This window comes from Rhea americana, unplaced genomic scaffold (genome assembly GCF_003343005.1).
Source record: "Rhea americana isolate MKP2758 unplaced genomic scaffold, rheAme1 scaffold_27, whole genome shotgun sequence".
Taxonomy (NCBI): Eukaryota; Metazoa; Chordata; class Aves; order Rheiformes; family Rheidae; genus Rhea; species Rhea americana.
Genome location: NW_028186390.1, coordinates 469,168 through 486,791, shown reverse-complemented (window position 1 = coordinate 486,791; position 17,624 = coordinate 469,168). Strand labels below are relative to the sequence as shown.

The 17,624-nt window shown below is 39.4% G+C and overlaps 1 protein-coding gene and 1 long non-coding RNA gene across 9 annotated transcripts in view; one reads left to right on the top strand and one right to left on the bottom strand.

Moving 5' to 3' along the window:
* Positions 1-17,624, top strand: part of LOC146594060 (uncharacterized) — a 171,249-nt gene that overhangs the window by 9,826 nt on the left and 143,799 nt on the right. The window contains exon 1 of one of the 8 annotated variants that reach the window (XR_014896236.1): positions 17,259-17,300. The exons of the other annotated variants lie outside the window; for them this stretch is intronic. This is a non-coding gene — a long non-coding RNA (uncharacterized LOC146594060). Of the gene's footprint in view, positions 1-17,258; positions 17,301-17,624 lie in introns of those variants that run through there. 8 annotated transcript variants of the gene reach the window in all.
* Positions 15,231-17,094, bottom strand: JUN (Jun proto-oncogene, AP-1 transcription factor subunit). Its single transcript, XM_085307973.1, has one exon. The coding sequence runs from the start codon at positions 16,674-16,676 to the stop codon at positions 15,732-15,734; it is 945 nt and encodes a 314-aa protein (XP_085164099.1). The 5' UTR covers positions 16,677-17,094; the 3' UTR covers positions 15,231-15,731.

Genomic DNA, 17,624 nt, shown 5'->3' with positions numbered 1-17,624 from the left:
AGGATCAGCAAAACCAAGTCAAGAGAGGGCCAATTTTTTTCAAAGTGGGCAGATTCTTTTTCCCATTTTAAACCAAATAAACCATTGTGGTTTTGAGTCAGGAACATACACTTTGTCAGTGAAATCTTACAGAAGGAAATACTTTATAGAAATTCCTTATTTTAACTGTTGAAAACCAAGATCCTCCGTACGTTCCCTGAACTCACTGGGCTAAGCTTACTGCCAGCACTTATTCCCAGAAGGTGTATACAGTGGTGCCACTAGATTTTCCACAGAAGCCTTTTGGCCAAATTTACTTTGTAAATCTAGAGTAATTTGTGAAAAAAACAAAGGCACTACTCTGAATATACACCAGTATGCAAGCAGAATTTTGTTCTTAGTGATTATAAAATGCTATGGATGTTTTTTCTTGCATGTGAGTCTAATGTGACTTTAAAGGGAAATAATGTTTTGCCACATCATAAACCAGTTTTAATTGCTGTTATTTATTAAGTTAATACAGTTAGATGTCAAGCATCAGACATAGTACAGGTTTTACCTAAACAACGTCTTGCTAATAAAGTCCTCCCTGCTTTCAAATCTTTCCCTCTCTGAGGAAATCTATTTACAGTAAAATGCATATAATTTTATTTATGATATCAGCAAAAGTTGAAATCCATTTCTGTTAGTTCCACAGCTGTTTTCTTCTGATCCTAAGGAAATATTAAACCTTTATGAACTAAATGTAGCAAACCACACCAACATTTTTTTTCCAGTAAGAAATATGGTTTTATAATTATTCTATGAAAAATGCAATATGTCTTCTGACTCAGTGATTGCAAGTTTTATACTCTAGTAACACCACCAGCAGAAAAAGATGCTTTAGTCGTGTAAATGGGAGAGCACTTAGGAGTGAATAGAGGCTCAACTAATTCCTCCTACTGGGTAGACTTCTTGTAATACATAGGAGAAGATTCTTTACATCTGTAGCTTTCTCCACACCTCCTTTTGACAGCTTAGGACTCCATAGGCTTTAATATTTTTCTTAATGTTCTGGCTTTATTTCCTGTCTGCCTGGTAACCTTTAGAGTTGTTCTTACATTCTGCTTTTTCTGAGCTTAGATTGCTGGCTATTACATTGGAAGTTCTTAAGGCTTTTCTTACTGCCTTAGTTTTGCAGAAGATTTATAATAATTAGCACCGTTTAAGCAAATTGTTTGTAACCTTATTTATAATTTTTGAATAAATGTAATTCATGCATTACTTCTTTGCCTCTCATTTTTTTTCAGTAGCACTGTTCACTGCAATATAGAAAAGCAAGGTAACTCAGAATTAAGGATTGCCTGATAGTGCTGGCTTAGCTTGTCTTCCTTTGTTTTTCTTTGTCTAGAATTCTATTTTTACAGAAGAAGTATGTTTATATTTCAGTTATTTCTAGCTAAATGGCTAAAATAAAACACTTTAAATTAAAGTCCACGTGTCATAATACTGAGATACCTGTCACCATTAAATCCTCACAGCTATTCTGCCTAAATCTTGCTATCTATAGTACTTTTCTAATGTGGCTTGCTTGTTATTACAGTTCTTTTAAAATCAGCATTTTCTTGCCGTTCTTTTTTCTGGGAAATATATGGAAACATTTCATTTCCTTTTTTTCCTTTTACTCTTATTATAATTCCATTGTACTCCTTATTAAACTACTTAAAATCAGCTTGACTTTTAAGTTGCGTTCAGTTTATGGTTGCTTTACATTAAACTGAAGTTTAACTTTCTTAGTATAGTGATGTTAGAAAATCATTGCTGTGTAATTGTTACTTTTTCATTAATCTTTTAACCTCTCAAAAATTCTGTGATTTGGTGAATAGCATTTATTCTGTTTCAAAGTATTTCTCAGTGCTAGAGGATTTTCTGAGGCAGATAGAGTTGATTCTTTCACGTTATCTTCTCTCTCCAGTACTGGAGCTTCCCAGCTTCCACTGGGATCCTATGATTTTGACTGTGTTGTTCCCCTGTAGCATATGTCTCCTTGGATATCAGCATCTGGATTCCTGAAACTCATATTAGCTCTAATTCAGCGAAGTACATAAGTATATACATTTAACTGTAAAGAGATGCTTTAATGGAGTGTAAATTTAGTTTCCAGAAACTTCAGCAGAACATTAGCTCCTCCTATCAAATGTTTTTCTGAATTCAGAATTGTGCTTTTGCATTAAGGAAGTGATTAATTGCTTCACTGAGTTGGGATCTCAGCCATTCTCCTAACTGTTAGTTTGACTCTGTGAGAAATAGCCTTGCTGATTTGGATAGCTCCCTAAATCACTAAGTCCTGACAACTCCTCCAGATTCATGGCGTTTGCTTTCCTTGGCACATCCCAAAACATCCTTCTCTGTTCAGCTGCACCTGTGATATTCCAGCAGCTCTCTTTGTTCCCAAGCCATTATGTCTTCCTACTCAAATTTCCATTCAAAGAGTGATTCATACAGCAGGGAAAAGGCACGACCTAGCTGCCCCCTCAGTTTCCATCGCTTTGCAAATCATGTGCAATCTCATCTAAACTAAAGCTTTTATTTCATACTTCTCTATTCCCATTTCTGGAACTAATTCTTTTATTCCTTATTCCTACAGTCCACACAGTGATCAGAGAAACGTTTGCAGCATAAATAGACTCTTTTTAGCTACCTTTGGTCACAAGAGCAATGAAAATGCATAAACATTTTTTTTTTCCTCCTAGGAATGTCTTTTCTCACAGCAAATGATTAGGTAGTTGTTACCTGTGCCATAGCTACTCTGTGGCCAAAGGGCAAAGTTTGACTCATTATGCCAGCATCTATCTTTCTAATAATAGCTTTCATGCTCTGAATGTTTGGATCAGATGTCCAACTGGAGTGAACTGCATACTTCCACCAGCAGGCTTTACAAGAGCTGCATGCTCAGGGTCTGGGCACCCTGCTCTAGGTTACCCTGCTTGAGCAGAGGAGTTGGACTAGATGATCTCTAAAGGTCCTTCCAACTTCCAGCATTCAACTGTTCTTTTTAATACTTCTGATGTCTTCCATTGTCCCCTGTCCTACTTTCCTCTGCTTACTTTGGCTATTGCAATCCTACACTTTTGGAGTCTCTTCTTCTACCATTTTTTTCCATCACTCTTTTCTATCTATTAAAACCCACCCATTTACAACTCTTCCCTCCTTTACAATCCAGTAGAAGCATTTCTTATTTGAGGAAGGTTTATTTCCTTTGCGTAAATAGCCATTTTGGGTTTACAGGACTCTCAGGGTTAATTTCTATTCCCTGGAACATGGTAGTTTCTGAAGAGGCATCTAGACCCATTGTAGCCTACCTATAGGTATATTTTCTGCTCTTGTGCTTCCCAGTAAATAAAATACTTTGGCTCAATACATAGCATAATATTAAACATACAGGTAATATGTCCAGTAGGGTTTTTAGGAGACTCAGATTAAGGAAAAAAAATGATTTCTTAACAAGTTTTTGCACAATGAGTTAGCTGCAGTAAGTAAAGAGAAGAGCTGGAGGATCGATCATCTTTTTCCCTTGCATCTCAAGACTCAGGGAAAGTATACTACCAACTGAATGTTAATATAGTATGGTGAAAATGAGATTAACATGACATTAAAAAATGAAACAAGGGATTTGGTAGTGATGGCTCATGTGATTAATTTCATATTTTGTTCAATAAAATGTCAGTATTTAAAATTTATCTGAAACACCCAAAACTTGCAAAAAACTCCAAAGTAAATACTGGAATATATATGGCCATGGGAATACTTGCTAGAAATATTGGCAAATTTAGCTTAATTTCACTAATTAGATCTCACATTTGCATTTTGGTACTGTTTTGGTTTGGTACTCCTATTTTTTTTTTTTTTTTTTTTTTGACTCCACTATATCAAGACCTATGAAATGGCATTTGTGCTGTTTAAATTGCACCAATGTTATCTAGGTATGACTTTCAGTTTTGTATGGATTGACACCAAAATCACCAGACTGATGGTTTGTTCCCCCTTCCCTTTTCTTACTCACTGGCATAATTTCCATCCAGCAAAGATTTTCAAAAATAAGGAAGGAAAAGGGCTTCCTGTACAAGCTTCCTGTGAATCCTGTCCAGATATAAAAGACTTGTGTAAAAGCTTGGCAGGCAATCTCAGCATATGCCAGTTAGTGATTTCCTTATTTTATGCTATCATTCCATGAACAGCAGATGAATCTGGAAATCAAAATAATTTTCATTCATTTTCAAATAAGAAATCCTAAATGGTAAATTTCCTATTTGTATTTAACACCCACATTTTAAATTAAGAGTTTTGAATAGTGACAGCATTAGTCATAGGAAATCCTGTATGAACATCCAGCACTTAAGTTGGACCTTCCCCTAGATCATGCCATAGAAGGAATTTACAGAAAAACATTCTGTTACTTTTAAATAGTTCATCTGATTTTAACCCTTTACATGCCGTTGTATCTTGAATGACAGTGCTTTTGCCTATAGCCCATTTTCTTATCATGAAAATGGTATTGAAAAACTATATGTTAAAAAAAATAAGATTTTCTGTGTTTTAATAATGTACCAGTAGGATTCTATAGATACTTATGCATACATACATGCAGACACCCCCCCCCCCATAGTCTTCAGTGAATAGTATTTAGAAGAAAATTTACTTGAATACGAAATACTGCTTAGAATATTCTATTGGATATCCAGGAACCAAGTGCTTCTAATTACAGGATGTAGAATTTCTTTATGGGTTGGATATATAGAGTGAATTCTCATAACAAAATATTATATTAAAATCTTTATACAATGCAAGTAATTAAAATATATGGTGAAAAAAAATTGTCCACAGGAGCACAGTAAAAGCTCTGAAAAATGATCTTTCCTGGTGGGTGAGGTTATGCTGGTTAACCCTGTCACCTTTCCCACCCTTCTGCCTGCTGTCACTGCTGGAGACCTGGCAGTAGGCTTGGATAAGCGTATCTAGCTTGGCCTTTCCTCAGCACAGTGTACTGGCACAGGCTGTTGCCACCAGTATGCCGGCTCATGGATTTGGCAGTAGAGATGTAGTCGCCAGTCCTCATCTGCAGCCATTGAGAAAGGTGGCAACCACTGTCCAGCAACATAATAAGCAATTGGAAGAGATAAAATTCGAAGTTAAATGTATCAGCTTGCATAGCACATGGAATGGATCACAGTTCGTTCTCTGACATACTTCTAGATATATATTCTGTCCGGGTAAAAAGTGAAGCAAAATAACAAGGCATTGCAGGGATGGTGATTTACATGCACCTTAAATACTATCAGAATACTCTGTGAAAGGCAGTGGGACTACTACTGTGCTCAGTTCAGTTTGTTGGACAAGAACTTCAGTGCCAGTAGTATGTTATTACCTTGAATAACAGACTAATACCATGAGGTTGAGGGATCAAATATATTAGTATTCACTTGTTAATTATCAGCTTCAACAAAAGTGTACAGCTCAGCAAAAATTGAATGCGAGGAAAGGCAACACAATAACTTTGTAAATTAAACTGTAGCATGGAAAAGGTATGATACACATCTTTACAGCACACAATCATTTTCACATTACATGGGTGAAACAACTTTGAAGCTGCTGAAGTTTCTTTGTCCTTATTTAAAAGGAATCATCCCACAACAGATGTTAAATTTCCTAACAAAAAAATCCTAGTTTTCTTAGTAGGAAAAACCTACACATGTTGAGTTACACACTGTCTAACAGCTGGCTTAAATTAAGGTCTCAGATTTAATGAAGGAAGCCCAAAGCATGAAGTGTCAATTAATGTTTAAATTCAAGATTAGGATGAGGGTTGTGATCTTGGACATGGCAAGCATACTTTAGGCAAATAAAGAATCATAGCCTTTGTAATGCTGTGGATCCTTTTATGCTACTCTAGTTTTAGTTCAAAATGTAGTTTAATATAGCACTATGCATAGGTGAGGGTTTCAGATTATGCAGACACTGATAGATAACAGTAAAAGAAATAGTAAGATATTAAAGAGTCTTGGTATTTGAGAAATCTGATTCTGTTTTGATTCTTCTGATGAATTTAAACAGCCTTTGATATATTTTGGGAGCTTCATCATTAATAACATTTCTGATTGTAGTCAAAAGTGAACATTTTTATTGGCTACATGGAGAGCTTCGGTTTGTTTTTAACTTTCACTGATTAAAGTTCTCATTTTGAACTATTAGACATTTTATACCCATAGAGTGATTTAAATCAGAGTATAAATCTTCATGAAATCAGTATTACTATGAAGATCTAAACCAGAGGGAGGAATTAGGCCAAGATACAGTTCTCTGGTTTGGATTTTTAAAAAACAAAACAAAAAAAAACAACCAAACAAAAAAAACCCTAAGACCTAGACTATTTGGATAGAAGAGAATTCAGGTCAATATTTCCCTTCTGCGCCATAGAGCCTTCTTTCAATGTTTCCCACGAGCAGCAGATGTGAGAAGTTTTGTGGGGGACCATGAAACAGTTCCTCATGTAAACCTCTAGCTGGAATCTGAACTCAAATTCATCACTCTTCTGATCTTGTCTGATGCGATATCAGCTGAACTCTAGAAAGTGAGGAGTCCAGATTTATTTTTATATGTTAATTGTTAGGTCTTGATTATTTCTGCTTCTATATAGTTGTACAAAGCAAGGAGCTTTTTCTTTTTTTTTTTTTTCATGCTTTTAGATCAGTCCTACCACCATAGATACTAGACCCTCCCTAAAGAGGAAAGGAAGGGATGAGATTGTCAGTACTGTGCTTTTCACAGATCGATGGATCTGTACTTACGTGGCTTTGCTGCATGTTGTACTCCCAAAGGGGCTAACATTAGCTTTTCCTCTTTAGATCAGACTGTGGACCTGTTGAAACATACAGAAGTAAATTTCATGAGAGAATACCGTAAAAAAGGCTGTAGAAAATCAGAAAGTACTGTTCTTAAACCAAGGTGCTGGTGTTCCTGATTTGCAGCAGGTTTGGGAATTCAGTTGTGTCTAACACACAGAGTAGCTTCATAAGTTTTTTCCTTCCTTGATCTCAGTACTTTTTTTCTTTTGTCATCTCACTTTGTCACTGTCACCTTTAGCATCTGATTGGAAGTCTAACTGGTGTTGTTAGTAGCAAATAAATATTATAGATGCTATCTGTAGAAGCATTTCATTAACCAAATGCTACGTTCAACCCACATGCACATAACTATGGAAGCAACAATAATTAACATAAAGTTAAGAAGCAAGCCTTTCTAATATTGCCTGTGTGGCATTTCCTGTCCAGTAAAAACACAGAAGCAATTCTGCACATAGGAATGATGACAGTGAATAGAAGGGGCTAAGGAAATAGCTTGAAATTAATTTTGGATGTGCTGGTATATTTTGCAAGTAAATTCAAAACAGATATGGAACCCAACGTAAGGAGCATGTGCAGAGAATTTCATTTATAAGACTTTGAACAGTAACCTCACTGCCCTCTTAAACATATATGCATAAACTTAGTCATCTAACAAAAACAGTTTTGTTAGCAGGTATGCGAAGGACTCAGTTCTCATTCAAGTTAATAGTTTTATAAAATTAAATGTTTGCTGTGCAAATCAAACCACTTTTTACAGAGTTTGTCCATATGGAAAGTTGAGCTTGTTTAACCAAAAGTGTGAATTCAAATTATGCTAGTAAAATTGGCATAAAGTCTACCTAGGCATTTGTGTAGTGTAATTTAAACTGAGAAGAAAGGATTTAAGACTTTTGATTTGATCTCTGGTAATTTGAAGATGCCACAGCGCTCCTGTTTCTGTCTGCACTTATGTTCCACCTCCTCTATTGCCCCCCATCATTTCGGCTGTTTGTGGAGCTATATAATTTACCAAATAAGGGAAGCGATGCAGATTAAATGAAGTTTTTTTGCTTTTTGGCCAGGTTATTTCTAAACTATCAGTGTCCAGCAATATTCCAGAAAGTTATACTAGCACAAATGAGGGAGTGGAAAAGAAGAGGCAAAGGAGGAGGGGAAAGGGAGGCTGCTTAAGCTGGCACAGATGTAAAACAAACAAACAAACAAAAAGCTTATGCTCATCAAAGCTGAGCTTCCTGAGCCTTGGAGGCTGCTCTAGCTGTCAGCGCTGGCCTGGCAGCTGCAGTAGTTGTAGCASTGTTGGCCAACTGTTTGGCTACTGCAGTCCACAATCTGGCATATAAACTAAGCTGCTTTATTGGTAGATTCTTAAAACACCACAGCTAAAGCTGCTCAAGGTCATTGCAGCAAGGCCCCGAGTTAAATCAAAATCAGTGAAATAAGAACACACATATTTTTATACCAGTTTAAAATGATCAGTTTTAAAGAACTAGACCAGTGTAACTTTCTCGTAAAGATGAAAGTGTGATTTGGGTGTATTCAGATTTCTGATGAGGAATAAAGTATTTTCAGAGAAAATATTTTGCCCTTGCTTATTTGCTTTATTTCTACTCTGGAAATTCTGCCATCCCTGTTTTCCCACATAAGTAGAATATGATCTTTAAGTCTGTTTTCTTTCCAGTATTTTTCAATGGCCTGATTTCCAGAACTAGTATTTATTCCCAGCATCTTTAGGAATCATACTACTTTTTTGTAACCATCAAGCAGTAATTGAAAGACGAATCACATCTGTCAACTTCATTGTTACTTTTGCAAAATTTCACAGAAGTGAAAGTTATCGGTAACTGTGAAGCTCAGTCAGGGGCATTTCCCTGACTATACTAAGCTTAGGTGGTTTGGGGAGTGCAGAAATGGGAAAGAACATTCAAAAGTCTCTAACCAAGCTAATATGATAAAAGTCCAGACACATCTGCATGGAGAAGACCAGCCTGCTTTTTCACAGGTCACAGCCATACAAGTTGATGTAGAAGGAAGGTAGATAAAGATGTGCTGCTTCCTCCAGTGCTCCATTAGAAAGATGTTGGTTAGAAATTCCTGCTTCAAGAAAAAAATCTGGACAAAGACCACTAAATTCTGCTTGCTTTCCTTCATTTAAAGAAGGAGAGATTGTTAGTAACTTTTCAAGGGCTGGTACTGGTTACTAACCTTGCTGCAGTTTAACTGTGAGCTCTTGTACTGTCAGTTTTGTAGTCAGCTATGCTTACTGTATAGCTTTATATAGTTTTATGTAATACTGCATATTCTAAATATTTAGAATACATGTTTAGAAATATTTCATCTGGTTCAGTCAGGAAGCAGAGAGAATAGGCAAGCAAAACCAAACAAGAAATCTGGAGATGCATTTTGCCTTGAGGATTTGTGCCTTTTCTCCCCTTCAGGCATTGGGATCAACTCTTGTTGGTTATTCTAGCCCAGTAGGGGTCATATCTTATTAATTGGGACCCAGAGACACCAGTGGAGGGTTCATGATATGCCTTGCTTTTAATGAGATCTTACAAGGAGTTTCAAACAGTTAATGTTTGGGGATTCTTTAGTGTTTGTGTAAATAAACAATAATGTTGTTTGTGTGCGTGATGCAGCAGAGAAAAACTTTGCATACAGGAATTTCTCTATCACTAACACATGGTGGATGTTTGCAGAACTCTTTAAGTAAAAGGAAGTATCACCTGTTTCTAATCAGGTAATCACTGTAGCCTGGTTTCAGTCTATCTAACTAAAGGCACTTAAGTTAAAAGAACAGACAGGTTAGGTTTGGGCACTTCTGGTTAGTAATTTAGTTTACTTGAATTGCTCTGGGAAGATGCCTGTGCTTTTCTCTTAACTGTAAAGAGAACTGGTGGTGTTTCCTAGCCTAGGTGCCTTGATTAGGTGATAGAAGTTAAAGTAAACAAATCCAGACATGTCTTGAAAGTGTTATGGCATCCTATAAAAAGGAACATTCTGCGCTTGACTTCTCAAGATGAAACAACCAGAATTGGCGAGGTAGGTGCAGAAGTTTAAGATTTTGACCTATGTTAAATGTTCTGAAACTGCCTTTAGACAGAAATTGATACGACTTTTTTTGTGTGTGCTAAGGTGCTTTGATTTGTGGTCATACTGAGGTCACCARCTTTGAAAAACCTCATCACTTGAAACAAATAGGCTCCAATTTTGGTAACATTAGGCTATGCTTTTAAAACTACCAGTAATCATTAAATGGTAACTCAAAATTTCTTAAGTGATCTCTTTTTAATATGCCTCTTATGTGAATTGCTTTATGGTTGTTCTCTTTTTCTTTCAATAATAGCATTTACCGCATGATGTGTGTTTTTGTGACTTCTTATCTGAGACATAAGAGACATGATAGCTGTAGTCATCCCCACTAATTCAGAATCCCTGATGAGAGTAATTCAAAAAGTAGTAATGGCTACTTCAGGCTTTGAATCCTTATAGTGTCCCCTTGAATAGCTCTGCTTAGTCTATGATAAAATGATACAGGATCTTCCTACTCATTGCAATAATTATTTTAAGAATCTAGTGAAGCTGTTTTTTTTTTTTTTTTTTTCATTTGAATGATGACTGATTTCATCTGAAAACAAAACTTTTCTGACTAGCACACCAAGAGCTCCTGGGTGTCTGTGCCATTCTGGTTTGTGACTGTTTGCTTTTTAGCTCCATCTGCTGGAATTATCTCTCCTGTTTCTTACGTCTTTAGTGTTACGCTGCTGGGTTTGACAGCTAATTGGCTTAAACTTAGGAGAAGAAACATAGCTCACAATTTGGAGGTGTTTCTAGCAAGTTGCTGATCCTTTTACTTAAGGAACCAGCCTAAAAATTGCTTGGAGGGTACAAAGCTCAAAATGCAAAATAATCCTCAAGTTTAAAGAAAACAAATACTTATTCTTCATCTGATTCTGTTTATAAACCTAGTTTTATAGATACCTTTATAGGTTTGGATTAATCAGATCAGATCTTACTTATGACTTCAACTCGCTTTATTCAATTTTCTGACTTTTTTTTTTAGTTTTTTCCCTAGTTTTCTTCGTTATACTCTAACGAAGAAAACTAGCGGTTTTCAGTATTTAATCAACACTTAAAAAAGACGCTTTATCGCATCTATCTGTTTCTAGTGTTTCAGAATATTTAAGGATAGAAGTGACTGTGATGAACATCTAATATGATTTTTGTAGTTCCATTATTCCTTAGCAAAACATACTGAAAAGGATAATAGGCAGGACCCCGCTGTGCTAAAGCTCTCTAAAACAGTTTAAGTTGTCCGAGGCTTTCATGGTAAATTACGTTATTACTTTCTATCAATTTTCTTTGTAAGAAGGACCAGTTTTGTTCAGAGACTTTATTACAGTGTTGATGTCAACAGTAATGTATACAGGTAGAATTAGGATTGCCCTCAGTTCTTGGGTGTACACACTGCCAGTGCATRTCATGCTGAAGAGCAAGCACTTCTCCTCTGGAATAATCACCTCCTCAAAAAACGATCCACTTATGTTTTGATTTTTTTTTTCCCTTTATTTGGAAGGCTAATACTGCCTTCCTTCTCCCTGTCCTACAGAGCTAATGCTAGATGTTACTAATGTATAGTCTGTTTCATAGTGAGTTTGGGTATATTATTATTTAATATTTCCTTGGTGTCCATCTACCTATTATATAATACATTGTGTTTGCTTGTGTTGTTTATAATTTTTTTCTGTATATCAAAATTTCACTAGACTGTTTTTAGTTTCTTGGTGTGGGTAAATCCACATTGTTATGCCTAAGCCATGAGAATAGGGACTAAAAGTCAGAGAACAGAGAGCACACTAGTCTTGGAATTAAAGGTAAGTCCTAGACCCCTGCCTCTTTTACACAGTTCTGTCTTGTGCTTCTGGACATGGTGCATCTTACTGCATGGTGCACTACAGAGATACGCACGCTTGTACCAACCAGAGCCGGTCCTTGGCCGTGTGCTGCTGTAAGGCAGTGCTGCCCAAGCTGGTGAACCCAGAGTCTCAGTGAGATTTAGTCACTCAGTCAGAGACTGTGCTGATGCCGCTGTATAAATTCCAGTTTTGCCGCTGGTTCAGGCTCCACATGGCACCGTGCAGTGCACATGTGTGCTACACAAAGCTAGAGCAATTCTGTAGATTCATTTCTTCCTGCAGCATTGTGGGGATAAATTCATTAATACATATGCAGAGATGAACTATGCTGGAAGGCTGGTTTACTTTTTCAGAAAGTAATTATTATAATGGCTTCCCTGGGCTTCTGCATGGAACAAAACTATCAGGCTACTTTTTGCATAGGTTGAGAGGGATATTGTTTGTAATTCGTGGCGGTTTCCTGTAAAATGGAAAGACAGCAAAAGCATCTCTTCATCAGTAGACTCCAGTGTTAAGTAGGTGTGTGCCACCATACAGCAGTACTTAGCAGTGCCACGTTTTGAGGTCAGTGTTTTGTAGACTTAAGTAAATGTAGGTAATTCAAGAATGGAGAACTCCTAGTAACTGTTACTGTGTTCTGAGTGTGAAAATGACTGGCTTGTAACTTTTTTTCCCCACTGCAGAATACTTTAGACCATTACTGTTCTCTCTGTAATGACAATATTGTAGCTTTATTTTTTTTATTYGGTGAGTAATTGTGGTCAAGCCCCCATTGTAGCTCACTTGTATTCAGGAGATAAGTGTGAAGGGTTTGTTTTTACTACAGACCCAAATTCTAATTAATATTTCTGAAACCCAAACATGTTGTTCTGATTAAAGGCTCTTTGCCTAGGCATTTCTGTGTAGCCTGCCCTGTTTGAAACCCTGCCTTTTTCTGACTTCACTTCCTGAATCCGTTGACAACACTTACAGCCAAACAAAATAAATGTTCACAATGCTGTTATTTGCAAAATATTCCCTTGTGAGTACAGCTGGGGCAACAAAAAGCAAGTTTCTCTCTGAATCTCCAAGAGAACTGACTATTCCTTATAGAAATAAGGCATATCATGCATTAGGCAATTTTAATCTCAACAGTTAAGTGTTAAATCTTTACATTTCACCACCTATAAATGCATGCATGCATTTGTCTTTTGTTAGTCATGCTTATTGATCACTGAGTGATCTAGTAATATGCTAAGTGTGATGAATTTTAGTTTGTGCTGAAGTGAGCCAGACTCGCAGCCCACCAAGCTGTTTACAAAACGGGTGGAGGTAGTAAAAACTTGCTTTGCTTGTGCTGTCTTAGGCCTGATCCCCAGGTGGGATATGGGATACACAAAAGGGGTCATGCTATTTCACCCTAGTGAAACTGTGCAGCTGGCACTAACTGCAGTCTTGGTTGACAGTAGATTTTTCCAGTAAGGCCACCAGTATGTCTTGAACCAGATTGCGACAAGTGCCTCCTGTCACACAGGCAAACCCCTCACACGATGCCCTCTTTATCTAGCAGTGCTGTTACTGAGTAACTTTTTTTTTCCTGTGCTACTGAATGTTATACCTGAGAGAGAAAATACTTAGCTGCAGTACTAAATGTGCATATGCATATTAGCATAGGGTGGAGCAGACTGTCACTCAGCTGCATTTAATTAACATAGTATTTTATATAATGTATTTATTTTTTACGTAATTAGGTGATTAAGCAAAATGCTTGCTAGTAACATCTATTCCATAACCCAGCACTACTGAGAGTTAAACCTGTACCTTTGCAGGTAATTAATCTCCTTGCCCTGCTTATTTTGCTAGTTGGCACTTGCTAAATCCCTGTAAAACCACACCCAGCAGTGCTGTGTATTATCCCTCTGCTGTCTATTCCTACATATGGTCAAAATCAACTTACCTTCCGGGTTGCTGACATCAGCAAAATGTTCTCTTGGCAAACTACAGTATCCTCCTAGTAACCCTTTGTTTGGTTAGTGTTTTTACAATTGTACGCCTCTGACAGCAACAGGCAGCATCTAAACAGTGACTATCTTAATACTCGCATTATTATGTGGAGCATTATTATTGTGTTTTAAATATTAAAATAGCCCTTCATATAATAAATCCATGTGCTATGGGCAAAAACTGTCAGAGGAAATATTTGATGCTTCCTTTAAGGAACTGCTCTCTTGACCAACATTAGTTGGAAGTCTCAGGGTATCATTTTGGTAACAGTAAATGTAAATATATACAGCTACATGGTCATCTTATGAAGTGACCTCAAGCAAGACTGTCGCTTCATATTAAAATTATGCTTATCCATATTTTAATTAAAGGAAAAATTTAAGGCTGCCTACTCTAAAAGGTTAATACGGTTACTTCATTAATAGTAATGAATTATTAATATTTTCTGCCTCTCTTTTGATGGTATCTTTCTCCTGTTAGCTGTTTGGCTCTAAATATCAAGCAGGAAAACATCTGATCTTCCTTCAAATACATGCCTATTAAATTAAATGAATTGGGTGTGGTGTGTTGAAAATTTTGGAAGCATAATTGTTTCCCACTGAAAATTTTAGTAGTATGCTTCTAAGGTAGATGTTGTCATTGTATTAAGGATGAAACTTTTTGAGAAGCGACAGGAAAGCTGCTACCATAACTCTTTTCATTTGCCATTAGACAAATAAGTTTACTTAGCCTAAGTAAACTTAAGTAAACTTAGAGTCAGTTTTTCTATTGGTAAAAACTTTAGAGCCTGCAGGAACATCTGAAAGGGAAAGGAATTCAAGATAGGGAAGAGGTTATGGAATTATGAAAGAAACAGGCAAGAATGAAATTGAATGCTTCAATTTTTAAAAGCTACAGCATATTTTAAACCTTCCCCCTCCCCCAGCCTTCTTGCCTTACATTTGTTAAGGGCATTAGCTTAATAAAAAGCAGCCAGTTACAGTTCAGACTATTACAGCATGGGGCAACTTCATGCAGCGGCAATCAACCCTTCTCCAACCTGCTTAACTTTAAAATCACTAGGTTATGGTGAGCAGTCTAATCAAGTTAAGACTCTAAACTACAACATAATGAAGATTCAAAAAGTTATATTCCTTTAAGGATCAGGACATTTTCTCCCTCTTCTCCTCACACATTCTCCAGGATGTGCCTGTAGTTTTAAACAAGTTTGATGTAATCTCTACCATTTTGAGTTCAGAATAAAGGGTATTTTCCTGACTCAAGTACTGCCAAAAAAAAGTGTGAGGGGGAAATGCATTTTAATTATTTTATTTTCTTAAATATAATAGAACCGTCTAGATCTTTTCCAGAAACAGAAACATTAAAAAAATTATACTTTATTACAAACAGTAAACTCAGAGTGCTAAAAAAAGGAAGAAAAAAGCTTCTTATTTACAAACAATACTGGGCAGTGCCCAAATAAACAACATAAAAATAACTTACAAAGTCATGAAGTAGTTTATTGACATTAATCAACTTTCATAAAATAAAATAAAAAAGATATGTACATACACAATTTACTTGAAGGCAGGCAGAATAGTTTTGTTGTTGATCAGCCTCCCGCAAACCTCCCTCCCACTTTTGTTTTTTGTTGTTTTTTTCTTAAGGAATACTACAGAAAGCAATCTACAGTTTCTATTGCAGTTTAACCTTTAATACTGAATGATCATCAAATGTTAGGTCCATGCAGGTCTTGGTCAATGTTAAACAAAGATCTGATGTCTCATCTGAGCAGGAACAGCACTTCTTGGAGTGGTGCTGACTGCTTCACTACTAACTCAAGCTGAAGGCTTGCCAGTCTTTCCACACATGCGCTTTGCAGAGCACAGGCAGGAATCAACCTTTCAGCTTTTACCATTAGCTTTATGCATCTGCCACTTCTGGTTTTCTGCTGAGTTCTACCATGGTATCATAGTTCTTATTCAAGCCAGCCTCTTCAAAAAGTTTGCAACTGTTGTGTTAGCATTAGCTGGCACCCGCTGTTGACATGGTTCATGACCTTCTGCTTTAGCTGTGCAACCTGTTCTCTGAGCATGTTGGCAGTGGATGCCAGCTCTGAGTTCTGGGCTTTCAAAGTTTTCACTTTTTCTTCCAACCTGGCAATCCTTTCCAACTTCCTTTTCCGGCATTTGGATGCTGCAATTCTGTTTCTCATGCGTTTTCTCTCAGCTTTGATTCTCTCCTGTGACTCCATGTCAATAGGGGACAGGGGAGGTGTTTCCCCTGGCATTTCAGGTACAGTCTGAGGTTCTTCTTTCAAAGCCTGAAGCCTGGGATGTTGCACTGGCATCTGGGGGTTTATGTGATGTTGAGGTGCGTAGCCCATGCTGTTTGCGTTGTAGTTAGGTGCAGAGTTAAGCGCGTTGGGGTTGAAGTTGCTGAGATTGGCGTACACCGGAGGCTCGCTGTGCAAATTAGTATTGTAACTATTATTGCCAGCCATAGAAGACACAGGTGCCATGCCACTGCTAACAGGTTGAGCAGCAGAGGTAACGCTGGGCAAGGTGTTCTGGTTGTGCAGTTCGGCTAGAGCTCTCACAAAGCCTTCGGCAAAGCCCTCTTGCTCGTCGGTAACGTTTTTGGGGCAGAGGAACTGCGTCGGGGTCGGAGTGGTGGTGATTAACCCGTTGCTGGACTGGATGATGAGCCTTTCCAGTTCTGGCGACGCCAGTTTGAGGAGCCCGACATCGGGGGAGGTGAGGATATCTGCGTTCTTGTTCCTCAGGTGAGGCTTGAGGTTGCTGGAAGGATCGGACAGGTTCAGAGTCATGTTCTGCTTCAGCACTTTAGGGTTATTATATCCATAGCCGCCGCTTTCCGGCGGCACGAAGGTGGCGTTTAGGGCATCCTCGTAGAAAGTAGGTTCCATCTTTGCAGTCATAGAACACAGTCCGCGGAGTTGTACCCAAGTTGCGGTCGGCGGGGAGAAGCTGCTCGGCCGCCGCTCGCGTCCCGCTCAGAGGAAGTCGGCGTTAGCGCAGCTGCCTCGGGCTCCGCGGCCCGGCCCGGCGCGGCCCGGCTCGCCGCCGCTTCTCGCCGGGGCGCGGGCCGGCTGCCGCCGCCGCGCAGGGGGGCCCGCCTGGCCCCGCGGGGCTGGGGAGGGCCGGGACAGTGCCGCGGGGCGCCTCGCCGCCCGCTGCCGCCGGGACGGGACGCGCCGCCGCCACGAGTTGCCACAAGTACTTCCCCGGCCGCGGGAGCTCCCTCGCCGCTCGCTCGCTCGCCTCGGCGGAGCCGCCGCCGCCGGCCGTGCCCGGCTCCGCGCTGCGCTGCCGCCCGCCCCGCGCGCTCTGAGCCCTGTCCCGGCGTGGAGCCTTCACTTATCAGCGACCGGGAACCCGCTAAAAATAGCCCATGATGTCACCCCGCGGGCTCCCCATTGGCTGCCGCCGCATCTCCCGGGGGAGGCGGGCCGCTGGCCCGGCCTGGCGCGTACCAGCCCGTCTCCATAGCCACCCCGCCCCTAGAAGCTTCTCAGCGCCGGCGCGGGGCCTTGTGGGATGAGGTAATGCTGGCGGCGGCTCGGGGCATTGTGGGCTGACGTATTGTTTTGAATATCTGGTTACCCGCTCCCAGAGCTCGCGCCGGGTTGGACGGCGGCGGGCGGGGCGGGGGCGCCTCCTGAACGGGCAGGTACCAACCGCCGCCCGTGGCGGGGGGGTCGGGCACGAGTCCMCCTACCCGCCGCGCTACAGCCGCCACCGTTAAACCCCCGGGTGTTTTCCTTTCCTCCTGTTTTTTGTRTTTGTTTTGTTCTGTGTCGGCGGCGTGGTGAGGGCGGGCCGCCGGTGTGTGCGGGGGAAACCTGGCCGCCGTCGCGCCCCCCCCC

Bases quoted from the DNA above. Each gene is read 5' to 3' on its own strand.
- JUN (XM_085307973.1), bottom strand. From the start codon at position 16,676: ATGACTGCAAAGATGGAACCTACTTTCTACGAGGATGCCCTAAACGCC.